Raw genomic sequence first — 18,836 nt, forward strand, 5'->3', positions numbered from 1 at the left:
AAGTGCATTTGGACAGCAGAGGTCGCTGTTATCTATTCATTCAATGTGTTAGCTACTGCTAGTACACAAGCTGTTTTTGGTCAGTCCTGGTGTAGCCCTGGTGCAAAAAGTGGTAGTATTAAAGGCCATTGGTGTCACGTAAGGTGATACTTAGGCTATATTTCCTTAATTGTATGTATATTTTAAAGAGGGAATGGCCTACCTGATTCATGGACTAAATGATGTCACTGACAAATGTGGTGACTAAAATGTTTAAGATTTTTCTTTTACATCTATGGTGTCATTTTGAAGACTTTGCAATCATGATTAAAAAAACTTTTTACACCCACTCACTTTTAGCTCTCAAAGCGGTAATAAGACACTATGGAAAAAAAGAGAAAAATAAAGCATACAATCAACCAGTAATGTAGCTATTATACAAATCATCTATAAAACTTAATAGAGCTGTAATATATAGCTATATATAATTTCTTAGTATACACACACATAATATAGCCTATATTATCGCCTACGAAATAGGCCATACACATATTATTGTGTAACTATGGCGATAAGAGCAACACATTATAATTATAAACTCGCTATTGATAATCACAGACAAATACTATAATTCTGTGGGTATTTTGGGAAAATGTAACGTGGGACTTCAGACCTGTGTAACGTGAGGCGCGTCTTTCAGCGCGGTTTGGCATAGAGGTGCCTTATTCTGGTGGGGGGGGTGTTAGGGCTAGGCGTCCAGGCGCTTCACTGATGGGGAGAGAGAGGAGAGTGGGAGGTCCCTGTGGCGTGACGTTGCGATTGGCCCAGTGTCTTTCCTCGGCAAGAACTCGACGCCTCTCTCTCTCCCTCTGTGATCAGTGGGTGAGAGGGGGGAGACGAGGAACACACAACGGAGAACCCGGCGAGCGCCTCCGGTAAATTACGCCCACCATTCATACATTTCCACTTTCCGTTACGCATACCTTTTGTATTGCATGTCAGTACCAGTTTACTATCCTCACCCTGCTATTTTTTGTTCCTCTAGTCATCATCTTGTTAGCTCATCCTTTCATTACACCACCGGTCCTGGATCCCCCAACCACGGTCCTGGAGACGCTTGAGTCTGCAGCAGCGCACGATCTGCTTTATTTCCAGCCTATATCTGAATGACGGGCGGAAGGTTTGACTTCGACGACGGTGGCACTTACTGCGGGGGGTGGGAGGATGGCAAAGCCCACGGACACGGCATCTGCACCGGACCCAAGGGCCAGGGCGAGTACGCCGGGTCCTGGTCGCACGGCTTTGAGATTGTAGGAGTGTACACCTGGCCCAGCGGGAATACCTACAGGGGCTACTGGTCCCAGGGGAAGCGGCATGGGCTCGGTGTGGAGAATAAAGGGAAGTGGATGTACCGCGGAGAGTGGAGTCATGGTTTTAAGGGTCGCTACGGTATCCGGCAAAGCCACAACACACCTGCTAGATACGACGGTACCTGGAGCAACGGGCTGCAGGATGGATATGGGATCGAAACCTATGGCGATGGCGGTGAGAAACCCTGTCTTATAAATATGGCTCAATGTTTGTTTAACCTGCGTTTCGTTTAACGGCTGTGACTGCTGATGTGTTATGTAGCCTGTGTGTGTGTGTGTGTGTGTGTGTGTGTGTGTGTGTGTGTGTGTGTGTGTGTGTGTGTGTATGTGTGTGTGTGTGATGATGATGCTCAGACTCAAACTGAGGGAGGCTAATGGAAATACATCAGCGCATGAATCTCCATCTGATATGATCTGAGTTAAAGCTGATATTGCGCACTGCGCACCGTGGTTAAGCGCATCATCATTTACCCCCCCAAAAAAATCACCCTTGTAATGTTTACTTGCTGAATAAAGTTTAAGATAATGATTCCTCTCTTATTCCAATGCACATCTCATTTGGCAACTACCGGTTGCTCCTCATATGACAGTGGGAAGAGGGTGACTCCTGTTGTCAGCTCAGTGGCACCATGCACCGGCTTGAAGGAGTTTGGAAATCAGAGCAAATCACTCTGTTTGGAGTCAAGTTATAGCCAGACAGTCACCTACACCTCTATCTTTTTCACAGTTAACTGCAATAACACACATCTTAAAGCATTTCCTCTGAAAATGAACTTCATTTTTTTTTTTTTTAGAAAGTGTTACTTTTAATAGCAGTTAAGCCAGTCTGCAAGTGTCAAGACACTGACACGTGTTTAAAAACTACAGTGAACATGTTTACACATTGGATGCATTTTCTCATTTCTATAAAGTTTTCCACATTGCTGAAAATACACAAATATATCCATGCATTCACCCAAGTCATACACAGGACACACTCTTGGACTTTGGCTGAAAGTGATAGGTCAGTGCGAGCCTCTCTCAGAGTTTTGATCTGACTAATCAGTGGTGTGTTCACAGATTGTCTAGAAACCTGTGTGATCAGGAAGGGAATATCCTGATAGGCCTACAAACACAAGTGCTTTTTACAGGCGTTACTTTCTGGTTATAAAACATCCAAGTCGTTGGGTGATTTGTGAGCATCATCTCCACTAAAGGAAGCCTTACCAGAATAAATGCCTCACATATGATGGATACAGAGGGCTGGGCTTGGGAAACCAACTGATCCTAGAGGATCTACAGAACATCTGGCTGTCTGACCCTGCTACATCCTGATAAGTTGATCTGCAGGGTCACTCATTTGAACTGCAGCGCAGAGCCAGCCTGTTAATCTCACACTGTTTATCCATCTAAATTCCTGCCCGGGCTGGTATATAATTTTCTGTTAGAATCTGACCATTATGGCTTATTTAGTTGTATTTATCAATGAGATTCAAGTGGTAGCTTTACATGTCTTTTTTATTAGGATCCAAATTGTAATATGATGCCCTGAAGAAGCTACAGTAGGACAGCACATGCTCATTGGGCTCAGCAGCACCAATCGGGATTAATGAAGTATTCCTCTCATTATGTGACTCATATCAATTCCCTGTCGTCAGAGACAAACGGAAGGTGGTGAATGCGCCTACTGTCAGTGGGGGAGTTATTGGCTGCCTGAAAATAGGCTCCTGGCTGAGTGATTCACATTCATCCCAAATGATCATCAGTATCAGTACCTTAATCAAATCTTTGTGATTGAGTTCGTTATGCTTACAGTCCCAGATCTGGGGGGAAGGAGAGAAAACATTTCATTAGCTGGCATACTCTGCACCCCATACAGCAAGGCTCCTCTGCGCTCCCATATGCAATGCTGTTTCAAGAATTTAGTGCTGATATAGAGAATATCTGGCCAGCAAAATGCAGAGGAAACAGATACACCTTCTTGTAACTGTGACCCCAAGTACCAAAAATAAATCCAAAATCACTGTAACTGTGAAGTAAATGTTACCCTGGTATTACTTAAAAGCATTCTCAAAATAGGTTGAGCTTTCCAGACAAACATAATCTGCTGTTATCATCAGTGTTGGTGCAAACACTCCCCTTAAGGACTCATCTACAGGAGCACTTTAAATTGTTTTCTCAAATAGTTTATGGAAATGCTGCACATACTTCCTGAGCTTGTACAGTATTTCAGTTGCTTCAGATAAAAGGCAGCCCTTTTTTTGGAAGTGGGCCTGATGAGACAAACGGACTGTACACACACAAGCAAACTCACAGAAGTAGCTTTGCTTGTTAAAATCATTGTGAGACAACTTCTGATTGTGCTTTGTTATACCATCTGATGCTCTTCTTGGAATTGATGGGTAATTGAGAGAGTTTCTCACAGAGTAAGGCCTAATTTAATTTGCCAAAATAGTGCTATTAAACATTCTAAGCATGTAAAAAATACTATAGCTTCTACTAAATTCTTCTTTCCTGTACTTACCTGGCAAATATTGTATTTCCAATTAAAGTCTGTAAAATAGAGTAGCACTAAATTATGTTCAAATTGCCATGCCATTTTTGCATTTGTATGTGAAGGAAACACTTGTATGGCTTTTTCAATATTGTGTTGCATTGTTTCATCCTATTCAGCAGTGGTTCCCAACATGGGGGGTCAGAACCCTCCAAAAGGGGGTTACAAGATGGGGCCTCAAGATAATTAACATTTGGAAACCACTAGGATCTGATGTACACAGTAGTTGTCACTAATCTGATTCACTGACCTATGTCTGCTGGTTCCTCAGGTACCTATCAGGGCCAGTGGATGGGTGGGATGCGACATGGCTACGGCGTGCGTCAGAGTGTTCCCTATGGCATGGCCACCGTTATCCGCTCTCCTCTCCGCACATCTCTGGCCTCACTGCGCTCTGAGCAGAGCAACGGCACAGTGCTCCAGGACCTCTCCTCCCCTGCAGACACTCCGACAGGCAGTCGTGGTGGCTTCGTCCTTAACTTCCACTCAGACAGCGAGGTTGTCACTGGCAAGAAGAAGGGCCTGTTCCGCCGGGGCTCACTCTTTGGCAGCCTCCGGCAGTTGCGCAAGTCTGACTCTCGGACCTCAATCTCCAGCAAGCGCAGCTCTGCACGCAGTGATGCTGCCATGAGCCGCATCAGCTCCAGCGATGCCAACTCTACTATATCCATCGGTGATGGCGAGCTGCCAGATGAGGACCTACCTCTAGAGGACCATGTGGATGCCACCACGACCGAGACCTACATGGGCGAGTGGAAAAACGACAAGCGCAATGGATTTGGTGTTTCAGAGAGATCCAACGGGATGAAGTACGAGGGAGAATGGCTTAACAACAAGCGCCATGGTTACGGGTGCACAGTTTTCCCAGATGGCACCAAAGAAGAAGGGAAGTACAAAAATAACGTGCTGGTGCGTGGAATAAGGAAGCAGTTGATTCCTCTTAAGAACCCCAAAACCAAAGAGAAGGTGGATCGGGCTGTGGAGGCAGCACAGAGGGCTGCAGCCATCACCAGGAGTAAAGTGGAAATAGCAGCTTCCAGGTACTGTTTTTATGCGTGTGTGTGTGTGTGTTTGTGTGTGTGGTTGTGTGTTCATTCATGCTTCTGTATGTGCATGTGGGTGTGTAGTGTGTAAACACAAGAAAGACAGGGTGTACATCCTCAGGAGTTTATTGTAATCGTTGAAGAATCAGAGCAGCGGTCTGTTTGACAAATGTCTCCTGGTCCAATTGAAGGTGCAGTCTTGTGTAAGTGGAGTCCCATGACAACAGCTCCGACCTTTATACATCATCAACAGTCAAGGCTTTTGTGTAGCCGCTATGATCATCCCTGGAAAAGGTTCTGTTTCTATTCTCTGCTCATATCTTTCATTCCCAGGGAGAGGGGTCAGGCATCTTGTGTGTGTGTGTGTGTTTGTGTGTGTTTATGTGTGTGTTTTGGTCTGCGAGTGTGTGAGAGAGAGATTTGTGTGCCTGTGAGTTCATGCGTGTGAGCAGTATAGCCATACCCGCGCCAAGTGCGTCTCGTGTGCCCAATAACGATACCTGCTCCTCCTGCCAAGTATTGCTCTGATGTGGCATCTGCTCTTTAACAGGTGGATGGAATGTGACCTTTTCATTTAAAGCCTCCCTCCTACTGGGACACAGTTCAGCGTACGCAGCATCACTTTGACATCCTCTGGTTTCATAGCATCAGGGAATCATTAGATTGAAGACTGTGATGATGTCTACAAGCTGTGAGAAGGTCTCGATGCAATCGCACATGGTAATTTTTTCTTGCACATGATTTTGCGAGCATGAAAACACATTAGCATCCATTTATAAAACACAAAGCATAGACATGTTTATTGTCTTACACACACACACACACACACACACAAACACTTAACACAAAGATAATGGACATCATACACACAAACAATGGTAGTTCCAAAACAATCAGTCAATCAAATAATAAGAGAAACATAGTGAACCATAATTTAACTTTAATCAATTGATCAGTTCAATTGGTCTTTTATCCTGCTGGGCACACCTTCACAAACTTCAGATATTATCCATCCATCTTCGTCCACTTATCTGGTGTCAGGTCGCGGGGGGAGCAGCTCCAGCAGGGGACCCCAAACTTCCCTTTCCCGAGCAACATTAACCAGCTCCGACTGGGGCATCCCGAGGCGTTCCCAGGCCAGGTTGGAGATATAATCCCTCCACCTAGTCCTGGGTCTTCCCCGAGGCCTCCTCCCAGCTGGACGTGCCTGGAACACCTCCCTAGGGAGGCGCCCAGGGGGCATCCTTACCAGATGCCCGAACCACCTCAACTGGCTCCTTTCAGATATTAGCTTTTTTATATTTTATGTAATTTTTATTTTACAGCCACTGAAGCTGTTCTGTGAGGCTGTACTTGGGCACAACAGTGCTTGGAGTTAAATGCTAACGTCAGCATGCTGAAAAATGTTCACAGTGACAATGCTAACATGCGGATGTTTAGCAGGTGAAATATTTACAGTGTTCACCATTTTAATTTAGCGTGTAAGCATGTTAACATTTCCCAATTAGCACTAAACACGTTTGGTATTTGGTCATAAATCAAAACACTATTGCACTACAATAAGAGTAAAGTCGAAATTATACTGACCGCTTCCGCAAATGTGGGAGGGTCAGCTAGGATCGGTGTGATATATATAAATGTCGTCTTCCGAGGATGTATGAGTTGTTCTGTGCGGACGTCCACATACCGGCACTTTTTTGGACACAATGAGTACGAATTTGAAATGAAAATGAAAAAATGAAAAAATTGACTCAGGGCTGAACCCAGCCATTACAGAAAATGCAGTAATAACAGACACTATGAATAACAGGCTTTATTAAAATATCCAGGCATTCTTTCATAATATAATAATTCCTTTTCACTGAGCGGGGAGAGTATAGAGAATAAATCCTTTATTCTGCAGATTTCAATGATATATGATAAATATTATATAAGGTGGATTTATTATGCTTAATATTAAAACTCCTGCTTATTGTTTATTCCGCAGATAAGACCCATGATATTGTGAGTCTGTGTCTCTGTCAGTGAAGGCCAGTGAGGTTGCAATAAACCCTGTTGAAAAAGAAAAAAAATGGAAAAATGGATAATGTGTTGAAGGAAAGAGCCATCTGATCTTCTATTATTGGCTGTGCATTAGAGCAACAATTCGCAAACAAAACGCATGGCCTGGTGTATAGTGCTAAAGCAACAACAGTGAAAGCATTCAAGCTGGTACAAAGTGTTTATTGCAGCAAACAAGGTCCCCTGTACTGTAGTAAGTGATCAAATTACTGCCTGGTACGTGCCACTCCATCATGTGCTGCTGGAAATCTCAAAACAAGCTCTTCCGTTCTCTTGACTGAAATCTTTTTAAGACTGCATTTGTGTTATAAACTGCTAGCATAGCAGACTGTGACGGTTGTGTGTAAGCAGGTTATGCAAGTCTCATTATACAGTGCATGGCAAAAGATGCCCTCGTATTGATCCAGTTCTATGTGGAGCGTACCCGGTGGATCCACAGGGAGGGGAGGGGAGGGGAGAATGAGAGAGGCTGGGGATAAATGGTGATTGGACAAGATAGGGGGGATTCAGCAACTTTGCTGAGCAAGAGGTTTCTGAGGAGTCTGGAGTGGACAGAAATGAAAAGAGCAGAATTAAAAAAAAAAAGGACACAGAGGGGGCACACCCACCCCTCCCCTGTGAATTACTGTACAGAAGAGCTATCCCATCAGCCTCTGGGGTGGAGCTGATGACCTCATGATCAGCCAATCGATAGAGAGCTAGTGCGATGAGGTGGAGTGGAGTTCTGTGTTTGTGACTCCCATTCACTGCTGTCAGCCTTATCTATGGAAAATGGACTTCTACACAGCGTTCTGTGTGTGTGTGTGTGTGTGTGTGTGTGTGTGTGTGTGTGTGTGTGTGTGTGTGTGTGTGTGTGTGTGTGTGTGTGTGTGTGTGTGTGTGTGTGTCAGAGGCCTGTGAACTGAGATAAGTGACTGTGCCATTGAACAGTTTACTGTGTCATGGTGCTTTTCCCACAAAGCCGTTTTGTTACAGATCAGCAGTTTAGGTATCCTGGTGACTCAGTCGTATGTCAGTATATATACTGTGTAATCTACTGTAATGGCCTTTTTTACACCTAAACTCACTTTGCTATCTTATAAAAGCAGATGTCTTAAAATTAAGTGTGTGTGTAGCGTTAAAATGACCTTACAAAAGCTACAAAGTTGCATATTAGTTTATATTTCTACATTGCTTCTTTCTTCATCTTTCTGCTTCTTTTTCTCAGGTTAAGTTGATTAAGAAAACAATGCTATGAATGATTTACAAAAGTGCCAAAACAAACTTACTGTAAGCCAGTCCGTGCATGGAGGCCAACGGTGTGTATCCATTTGATAGCATTGTTTGCTCTGCAGGCTCTAGTGAAAAGTTAACCAACACCTAATATCCATATTTATACAATGCTTATTTTTTAGCATGTGTTTAGCATTTACCATCATCACATTTTTACCTCTGCCAGTGAGGCTGTTTTTGGTCCTGTTTTGCTTGTCCTTCTGACACGCCCATGAATAGATTTCCATTAATTTCTCATTTGCAAATGGGACAGATAGGACATTGGTTAAGAAATTTTATGGATTTTGATGGTGACCCAATATACATGTTAAGTATAACTTTTGCTCACCTGATTGAAGGTTGATAGGTGGGCAGGAGATGACCTTAGCAAAAGTTGAAGAAGCTTACAAATATTATTGCAGTTGCCATTTTATTTAGAACCTTTTCATTTGTATGCAATGGTTAAAGTCCACGTACCAAAGGTTTAGAGAGCTAAACCACTGTTTTTGGATGGAGTATAACATCCAACTACAGCTAATTAGAATTTGCATAACTATAACAGTTTACTATATAAGCTGCGAGCAGCGATGGAGGGCCCTCGCGCCTCTGCGCGCGTCGGGGTTACCGGCGGACGCCGCTCCTTGCGACCGTGCATTTGCGCGGCACTCAGACGCCGCAAACCCTCACCAATGAAAAGGGAACTCCCCGCCGAGTTCAACGATACCTCACACAAGACTCTACGTCATACGGTTCATTAGCTGTGAAAGGGGGCGTGGCTAAAGCATAGGGGGCGGGTCCAACCATCACCAATTAAAAATGAAGCCTCTGCTGAGATGAATGATACCTCACACAAGACTCTACCTTAAATGGGTCAGCATGTATGAAAGGGGTCGTGGCTTGAACATAGGGGGCGGGCCAAACCATCACCAATGAAGAAGGAAGTCTCTGCTGAGTTCAATGATACCTCACACAAGTGTTTACATCAATTGGGCCATTAGTAATAAAAGGGGCGTGGCTTGAACATATGTGGTGGGCCAAACCATCACCAATGAAGAAGGAACTTTCTGCTGAGTTCATTGATACCTCACACAAGGGTCAACCTTAAATGGTTCAAATGTTATGAAAGGGGGCGTGGCTTAAGCTTAGGGGGCGGGTCAAACCATCACCAATTAAAAAGGAAGTCTGTGCTGAGTTCAATGATACCTCACACAAGGGTCTGCATCAAACGGGGCATTAGTTATAAAAGGGGGCGTGGCTAAAGCTTAGGGTGCGGGCCAAACCATCACCAATGAAGAATGAAGTCTCTGCTGAGTTCAATGACACCTCACACAAGACTCTACCTTAAACGGTTCAAATGTTATGAAGCGGGCGAGGCCTGAGTAAGTGGGCGTGGTCATATTATAGGGGGCGAATCAGTATCACATGTAGACTACACATTCTGAGTTTCATGTAAATCGGATGATGTTTGTCATATAAGGCAGATTTCCTGATGCCAGCAGGGGGCGCTATGACCAAAAGTCAATTTTGGCCTGTAGGTGTCCTCAGGCCTGGACCCTTGTCATTCGTGAGAAATTTCGGGCAGATACGACAACGTACACTCAAATTACAACAACTTCTTTGTTCATTGCTAAACACTCAAAATGGCCGCCACGCCCACACCGTCTGACGAAAAGTTTTTCTTTTAATAACTTTTCATCGTTAAGGTGTTGGGATGGTACCGACCAAGTTTGAAGTCCATCGGATGAAATTTCTAGGAGGAGTTCGTTAAAGTATAGCACCTTGACTTTTAGGCCTACTTCCTGTTGCCACTAGGGGGCGCTATGACTTTAAGTAAATATCGGCCTTTATTTGTCCTCAGGGTTGGACTTTTATGAATCCTGAAAAGTTTCGAGGTAATCGGACAACGTACACTTGAGTTACACCCACTTCCTGTTTCGGCGGCAAAACGCACAAAATGGCTGCCCCGCCACGGCCACGCCCTATGACGCAAAGTTTTTCTTTTAACAACTTTTCATCTTTAACATCTTAAGATGGCACAGACCGAGTTTGAAGTTGATCGGATGAAATCTCTAGGAGGAGTTCGTTAAACTAGACATGTGGAAATGGCCAAAATTGCACTAATTTTGAACATTTAATTCAAAATGGCGGACTTCCTGTTGGGTTTAGGGTATGGCTCTAATGAAGTTTTTTGTACATCTTGACATGTTACATATGTGTACCAAGTTTCGGGAGTCTACGTTAAACGCACTGCAGGGGCTCAATTTTCTTAACTTTCTAGGGGGCGCTAGTCAGCCATTTTTGTGCGCCTATTCCCGAAACCCTTAAAATACGTAAATTGTCACCAGACTTCATGTGACCGCCAAATTTGGTGAGTTTTTGAATATATTAAGCCCCTCAAAAAGCCAATTCATTTGACGGGAAAATAATAATAATTCCTTCAGTTTCAATAGGGCCTTCGCCGCTGTCGGCACTCGGGCCCTAATGACTTTAACAGAGGTCATTACATCATTTTGAATCCTTAAAATATGTTTCAGGATCACAAATGAAGGAAGGAGATTTGTTCTTTTCAAATGCCTTTTTACCTTATACTTAATGTTGTAATGTGTGGTTTATTTGTACAATGTTGCAGCTGAGATTTTAAATTTGCATAATTTATTGAGGAATCAGGCTGAAAGTACAGAATATTTTGAAGGACTAAGGATGAACATTGTTGTACTGGTTTCTCATTATGCTATAATCCAAGACTTTTTCTCAAGTAGAATATTTTGTTAATGTTTGCACTCAACATAGGAAGCTTAGCAACTGTACATATTAGGATAGTATGTGCACTGCATGTGTATCCATGTGCTCTCTCTCTCTCTCTCTCTCTCTCTCTCTCTCTCTCTCTCTCTCTCACACACACACACACACACACACACACACACACACTATATGCATCAGAGCTCACTTCTCTCCACACAGGAACATCTCACACACACACAAGCACAAGACAAACACATACAGTGAGAGTGCATGCGGTGTGTGCTACTCAGCTAGCGTGTCAGCAGTGAGTACTGACTAAATAAGGCAAGGCATCAGTTGGCTTATCAGCACCAGCCAGGAATATATACCCGTCCCACCACTGATATAGCATCCCGCCATCTCACTCACACTATCATCTCTCCTAAATGTCTGTGTGTGTGTGTGCACGTGCGCATGTTTGCACGTGCATGTGTGTGTCCACATAAATGAGAGTAAAACATTTAAAGAGAATAGGAGAAACTGTGTTTGGATTAGAGAGATGAGATACGCTTGCTATCATTTGGCAAGAGAACAGAGAAAGTGTGTGCGGTGTGGGTGCTGTGCGTTTATATCCAGGGGTGTTTGTTTATCACCTGCTGTGTGTTGACCTCAGCCACTCAGCACCTGCCCTTTTTGGAGAGAGTTATAGATCAGCCTGTGTTTCAACATGTGAACAAAATAATCCCAAGCCACAGTATATCATGTAAGATTCCATCTCGGCTGTCCTCAATGAGGATGACCTCTCCTGCTCCAAATAGGGGCAGAGGAGCACCCGGGTTAATTTCTTTTCGGTTTCTGTGTATGCGTGTGTTTGATCTTAGTGTTGGTGCCACCTCTAATAGAGTTGTTATGAAGTGGCGCCACACACCTTTCAAAAGTATGTCAAGTTTGTCCCTTTATGAAGTGACAAAATATACAGTAGCAACAAGGCACGGAGTGTACAGTAACTGCAACTGTGGGAAGGACTGCCAGCCATCTGAATCACGAGTCAGAGTAAAGCAAGCCACATCATACGGTATATTTAACCCACGACATGTCTCATATCTATCGCGATGTGATCGTGTGAGGTAACACAACATTTATTGCTGACAGAATGAAATGGTCACGCATCCAAATGCACACACACAAGAAATAACCGGCCACATGTGCCTCATATTATCTATATCAGTAACATTAATGACCAGCGTCATTGCCAGCTTGTACATACGAAAGAGCTATAAATAATGTAGCTGAGCAGTTTTTAAATGACCCACAGTGAAATCAAATTACAGCATGTAATCATATTCTGTACTTCACCATGTTATCTTTATGGAAAGTCAGAGTTAGCAGTCTGCAAACATGTCAGTGGATGGAACCACAAGCGTACAACAATAATAAAACAACTAATCTTGTGAATGTCAAAGTAATGAATGGTGTTTTACTGTTATGCAGCAGACCAAATTCTTCATATGCATAAAACATAAACTTTAGAAACTTAGTTTGTTAGATTCTAGCTTTACTTGTGGCATGGCCCTATGGATGATAAAGGTTATTGGTCCGTCCACCACTTTGGTCCAGACTGAAATATCCAACAACTATTGGGTGGATTGCCATGAAATTCATGTTGACGTTAGCATGTAGCTTACAGGAACACTGTAGAGCATCCAGCGTGGCTGTGGACTTCTAGTCTTCTTGTCATTGAATTATTGCACAGCCCTACTTGTAATCATTTACAGTTTAAAACACTAAGACACTACGTTTATTCCTCATTGACACAAGACACATCACTTACAACATATGACTAAAGCAGGATACCTGATGCTGCTGCGGTTGATACACATTATATAATGATGCAATACTACATTCCAGTGAATAGGAGTTTCGGAGAAAGAAAAAAATATTAAAACACTTTCAGAGTGAGAGTTTAAAAAGTTATTTTTCTCTCCATTACTCCCTGGTGGGAGACACTCGGAAGGCGAGAGGAAAACATTTTGGCAGAAATCAATGCTCGGCCTTGCACGTCCAGCAACATGAGTTTACACCAAAAGAGAAGGTTTGATAAAGGAAAGAAAGTGTGAAGAATCTACAGTTTATGTGTTGATGAAGGCTGGGATAGGCTACATTTTTACTTACACTTACACTGTATGAAAGCTTTGTTCCTGGGGGAGTAGAGGAGCATAGCCTGTGGGAAATGGCTGTGTGTAAATGTAAGTGGAGCGCTGGGCTGTGTCGATAGCAGTGGTGATAGGATTGGGTTTCACCAACATGCCATTACACTGTGTGGCTGTGGCTTGTAATCTCTCTGAGATTGGCACATATTTCTGCAGCTTCTCAAGAAAGAGTGGGATGAGTCAGGTAGGCGGGCGAGCAGAGGGGGGAGTCATGTGTAGTCCAAGGCTGTTATACAGAGGTAAACTCATGTAGTAGTTCACCTGTGATCATTCAAATTTAAAAGTACTCCTTGTACAGAAGGTTTACCTCCATTTCCTCCATAATCTTTCCTCGACTTAATTTATGTAGAATTAATTTATATAGAATTGCTCCCTTCATTCTATTATTAAACAGTGAATGTGATTGTAGTGTATCTGCTTGTCGCTGTGTTCTCTGTCAGTGGAGTGAGTTAGATATTGTATTAAACACACTGTGATTTGAGATTTACAGAAATAATGAGTGCAAGTGAAAAGTGTTTCTGTTCAGTAAGCCTGATGAAGATTTCCCTGTGTGTGTGTGAGTGTGTGTGTGTGTGTGTGAGCGCGCACATACGTGTGCGCGTGATGAGATATTATGTAAAAATCCCAAATGCCAATGTGCAATCCAGTCTATGCACCTGCTCAAGAGCTAAAGTCTACTGATGAGCTGAATCCAGATAAAAGTCATTGATTTACAAGTCCATAACAATTAAATTATAAGTTGTGGGCTCTGCTAAAGGTGTTGCAGCTCAATACCAGGAAGAGATCCTTAATAACTGTCAATTCAGTGTAGGTTATGGCTGTGCTTGACCTGGCTTGATTACTGGCAGGGAATAAACATGTTAACTCCTCAAAATAGTGTCCACAGCATGCAGACTGTGGCTGTTGTAATGTCTATAAATAGATATGCACTGGAGAGGCAGAGCTTGCTTTCTTGTATTGTATTGTATTGTATTGTACTGAATTTTATTTTATACATCATCTTAGTGCTGGTATGAGCAAAAATTTGTATCACAGTATTTTTTAAGATTCTGGCGGTTTCACAGTATATTACGGTATTTTCTTTCTTTTGCTTGACTGGGCCTTTAGGTTTATAATGGCTTATTCTACTGTCAGGAGTACATACAATATCACAAAAACATTTTAATGTCATCATGTTTACTAAAAACTTTGATTACTAAAGGGTTTGCTTGGCTCCACGACATTATATGATAACTTTATATGAAGGAGAATGCATGGAACAGTTACAGAATCTAAACAATTTGTATTGTACAAACTGCAAAGTAGTAAAATAAACTTAAATTGAATGAATACACATAAAAACAACTTTAACATTGTTTCCCTTTCAAAACTAAATAGTTGTAAGATAGTTGTACAAACACTATCTTGGCCACAGGTAAGTTAGGTTGTTGTAGAAAAGTGGGCGACTGAACGGAGCTCCGCTGTCAGCCTCCTTCGCTGTTTGAATAATGTTTAGTAGGTTGGCGGACGTATATTTCTGCGAGGCCAGACATCTTAAATCCAGTGTTTTAATCGTTGCTCTCTTGAGCATACGTTGTTCTGGTGTATCTCCGATCTTTCTTCATCCTCTTAACTTTCTTCTCGGTTCTTGAATGTGCAGTGGCAGTACGGTATAAACCGCTATACCGCCCAGCACTAAATCATCTTAACTGTCTGTTTTGTATTTTGGTGGCCCGTCAAGATGTTTGCGATGTAGACATTTGCATATAGGGTGGTTGATATTATGACATCTTCCATCACAGTCTTATAATTTAATATTGCAATATTGTACGACATCATGATTTAGGCTTTTAAGTAGCAATTTATTGCATTATTGATAAATCTGTTCATTATTTTCTCTATTAATCGTTTAGGTTATGTCAGAAAAATGAGCATTACAATTTCCCAAAGCCCAAGTTGACATTTTCAAAAGTCTTGCTTTGTCTCATCAACAGTCAGCAACCCAAATATATTCAGTTAACCATAGTAAAATACTCATGAAAACAGCAAATTACATTCAAATTTGTGAAGCTGGAAACAAAGAATTTTGGCATTTAAAAAAAAAGGTTCAAAACTATTCACTTATCTATCAAAATTGTTGCTTTTTTTTGTCGATCAACTAATTGAATAATAGTTGCAGCACTAATCAAGATAAATGAAATTCAGTTTAAAAGTGTATGTATAGATACAATGAAAATGTATTTTAATGCAGAATTTAAAACAATCAACATTTTTCATCATATTAATGAAAAATGCTAAATGTCAATACTGCCATAAATCAGCTCACTGATGCATAGTACTATCGGCAATGGCCGAATAAAAGGATAGCTATCTAATTATGACTGGTATTGTCTTACAGTATATTCTTATATCAGCCAGGCCTATTCCTACATACCATTACAAACATGTCATATCCACAGTCAACAGATAGATAGATAGATAGATAGATAGATAGATAGATAGATAGATAGATAGATTTTTATTGATCCCAAAAAAATGGGAAATAATGGTGTTGCAGCAGCAAAAAAATTAAATATCAGCTGTAATGAAATGCACAAATAAAGAATGGTAAAAACAACAGATTTAGCCATTATAGTTGGCATTGGCTTATCTGAGGCCCAAAGTGAGTCATTTCAGTTTGTGTCGCCGGAAGCAACTCTTAAATTTGTCTGTTTTTTTTTTATTGTACCTGCTACTGCAGCAGAGTCTTTAACCTCTGGATACTAATGTGCCCTGCTAAATCTGTTCAGCCACTCTGATTGGCTGGCTAGGCTGCTTTCACTCCAGATGTTCATGGATTGGATTATGGAATTATCACTTCTCTTGTTGATTCAGAGTATTGCTTTTCCACACTGACGGAATCCCTTCATGAAGCATGCAACCATTCTTGTTATCACATGCATAGTAGATACTGTATGTTTGGCCGTTTTCATAATGCATCTGTTTGGCTGTAAACATGGCTATGCAATGACGACTGTCACCTTTTCACAATAATCCACTGGATTATTGTAATGATGCAGAACTCGACCCATATACTGTATAGTTGCAGTTGCAGTCGATGATGGTAAGACATTTCATAATAGTTGGCTTTTTATGTCACTATCAGAGGAAATTGATGCTTGTGTGTATCTTATTGTGTGTGTTTGCGTTTGTGTGTGCAGACAGTGGGGAGAATGTTAGCAGGAGATTGGAGGAGAGAGCACAGACCATAATTAAAACTATTCCTTAAGCTCAAGTGGTTGCCAGGCAATGTGACCTTTACCCGCACAGGTTCAGCGTCGGATGTTGAGCCTCGTAGTTAAATGAGACACACCATGGAGTGGCTGTTTGTGTGTGTCTGTGTGTGCGTGTTTCTCTGTACCTGCTTGTCCTTGTTTTCAGCCTAGTTGTAAACCTTTTAAAGTGTATTCACTCTGCCAAAGCACACTTAGATTTATCACATTTTAAAAGAAGTTTTTTTTTGTTTATGTGCATGTATTATGTGTGTGTGTACGTGCAAGGGAGTGCAAGATTGTACCCATACAGTAGGCTGTAGTGTGGGTTTGTTCATTTGCAAATTCATTAATACAGGCCAGATGCCTGGTTGGACAGCTTGCTCAAGTGTCTCTGGTGGTTTCCATGGTTACTGCCTCACTGCCGTCATCATCGTGTCAGCCATTTGTTGATTTTCTTTATGAAGTAGTGGAGTGAAGAGGCGTTGTTAGTTCAACATGGTGTTTATTCATCCTTTTAAAGGCTTGAACAACGTGTCTGGTTCCAGTTGGTTATCAAAGATACAACACTACGAAGTCACCTCAGTGTGTCCTTTATTCTCACTGATTCTCAGTGGGTCTCATTATGGCCTGTCTCCCTAATGGTCCTTTTCAACTTCTCATGCAGATTTTATGTGTGTGTGTGTGTGTGTGTGTGTGTGTGTGTGTGTGTGTGTGTGTGTGTGTGTGTGTGTGTGTGTGTGTGTGTGTGTGTGTGTGTGTGTGTGTGTGTGTGTGTGTGAGAGAGAGAGTAAATTAGAGTTTACACAGTCATTTGCATGAAAGGTAGCTCATTTTTCTAAGGTGTAGGATCAAAAGCTTTTGCATGTATGCGTGTTTGGATGTGTATATGTTGTAGGTGTGTAATGTTTGCATGGTCCTGTGACAACATGTCTTCATCAGTAAAGCTCTGTGTGTGTCGGTGGGCACAGTATGGGTGTTGCAACTTGTGAGTGTAAAAAACAGACAGATGCTGCCTGACAGAAACACAAAACCTGGAGAATCTGGTCTTTAAAATCTTCATTTTTGTTCAGAATTTTGACTCAAGTAATGTTTTTGTTTTTTTTTATTGAGTGTTTTCCTTCATTTCATTTTAGTGCTGAAACAATTAGACACTGTGTCAATTAGTCAATCGACAGAAAATTAATCAACACAAATTTGAATAATTAATCAATCAAGCAGTCAAGCAAAAATGCCAAATATTCCTCTTTGTGTCATATCATTTTAAATTTGATATCTTTGGGCTCTGGGCAATTTCATAGGGTTAGGATGCACCGTTTCCCCCTGATACCGAATCGTAATCGTTTATGTGATGTAACATAAGGTCAGGGATCGCTGTGCTGCTAAAACCTGTCAGCTGCGCTCCAAGACTCAAGGAATGTATCGGAGACACTGAATTTCATAACAACATTTACAAAGAAACTGTATTCAACATGAATTGGACATTGGTCTTCTGGCCGATACGCACTTCATTTAATACGGATTTGGTTACCCTAACATTTTATAAATGAAACAATTAAGCGATAAATCATAGAAATTGCCAAAATATGAAAATAGTTGCAACCCTAGTTAATTTTACTTATCATTTTGGATTTTTTTATCTTTCTCTTCAAAGTTAGATTTGGAGTTAATCCAAAAAGGCCTTGTCCTTTCACCAGTAAACTTTTGATTCAGTGTTGTTTGCACTACAGTGAACTGTGAACTTTATTCAGTGATTGTAATTGGCAATAATTATATGAACTGCAAATTTCTTAAATGAGTAACATGTTGTTTTTGTTGGTGATTTTAAATTGCTAAACTTTGTTTGGACAATACTAAGGCTTAAAAAGTGTACATTTGGGGTTGTGTTGGCTTGATTGACAGGTGTCTCAGCTTTAATAGTTGCTGTTTCTTTCTCAGGATCGTCTGCCTACAGTAACAAAAACTAAGGCAACAGTAAAATCAAATCCAAGCTTCAAAACGTCACAGATACTACGTCCCTGTTTCCCTGCAGTATATGGTTTAGCCACCATCGCCCCCCTCCCCCTTTATGTTATTAGCTCTATCAGCTGTGGCCATGTTTCACTAGCAGTGTTGACACAAAGAGCACAGAGCTGAGGTCCGAGTTCCTTTGCCATTGTCCTTCACCAAAACCAGAGGGATCATCTCAGCAAGGGATTCTGTGTCACTCTCTCAACGCACCAATAAGGACTCAGGAGTCAGAAGAGAGCGTATCAAACCTTCAAACATAATGGAGCTCTTAACATGTAGCACACAAACACATGCACAGTATTTATTATAATACAGTAATTCAGTAGTTTCTGAGTACCTATACACATGCACACACTTACATCCCGATGCAGAGGCAGACACACACATACCTGTAACCATGTGTTTTTGGATGAAGGCCAGTTGAAGTC

The 18,836-nt window shown here is 41.7% G+C and overlaps 1 protein-coding gene across 1 annotated transcript in view; it reads left to right on the top strand.

Annotated features, from left to right (window-relative positions):
- Positions 1–829: 829 nt before the first annotated feature.
- The window catches only part of jph1a (junctophilin 1a), a 33,741-nt gene continuing 15,734 nt past the window's right edge, over positions 830–18,836 (top strand). Inside the window, exons 1-3 of the mRNA XM_028569845.1 lie at positions 830–914; positions 1,025–1,524; positions 4,154–4,922. Of these exons, the coding sequence (XP_028425646.1) occupies positions 1,146–1,524; positions 4,154–4,922 (1,148 nt within the window). The 5' untranslated portion in view covers positions 830–914; positions 1,025–1,145. The remainder of the gene's footprint in view (positions 915–1,024; positions 1,525–4,153; positions 4,923–18,836) is intronic.

This window comes from Perca flavescens, chromosome 22, assembly GCF_004354835.1.
Source record: "Perca flavescens isolate YP-PL-M2 chromosome 22, PFLA_1.0, whole genome shotgun sequence".
Classification (NCBI taxonomy): Eukaryota; Metazoa; Chordata; class Actinopteri; order Perciformes; family Percidae; genus Perca; species Perca flavescens.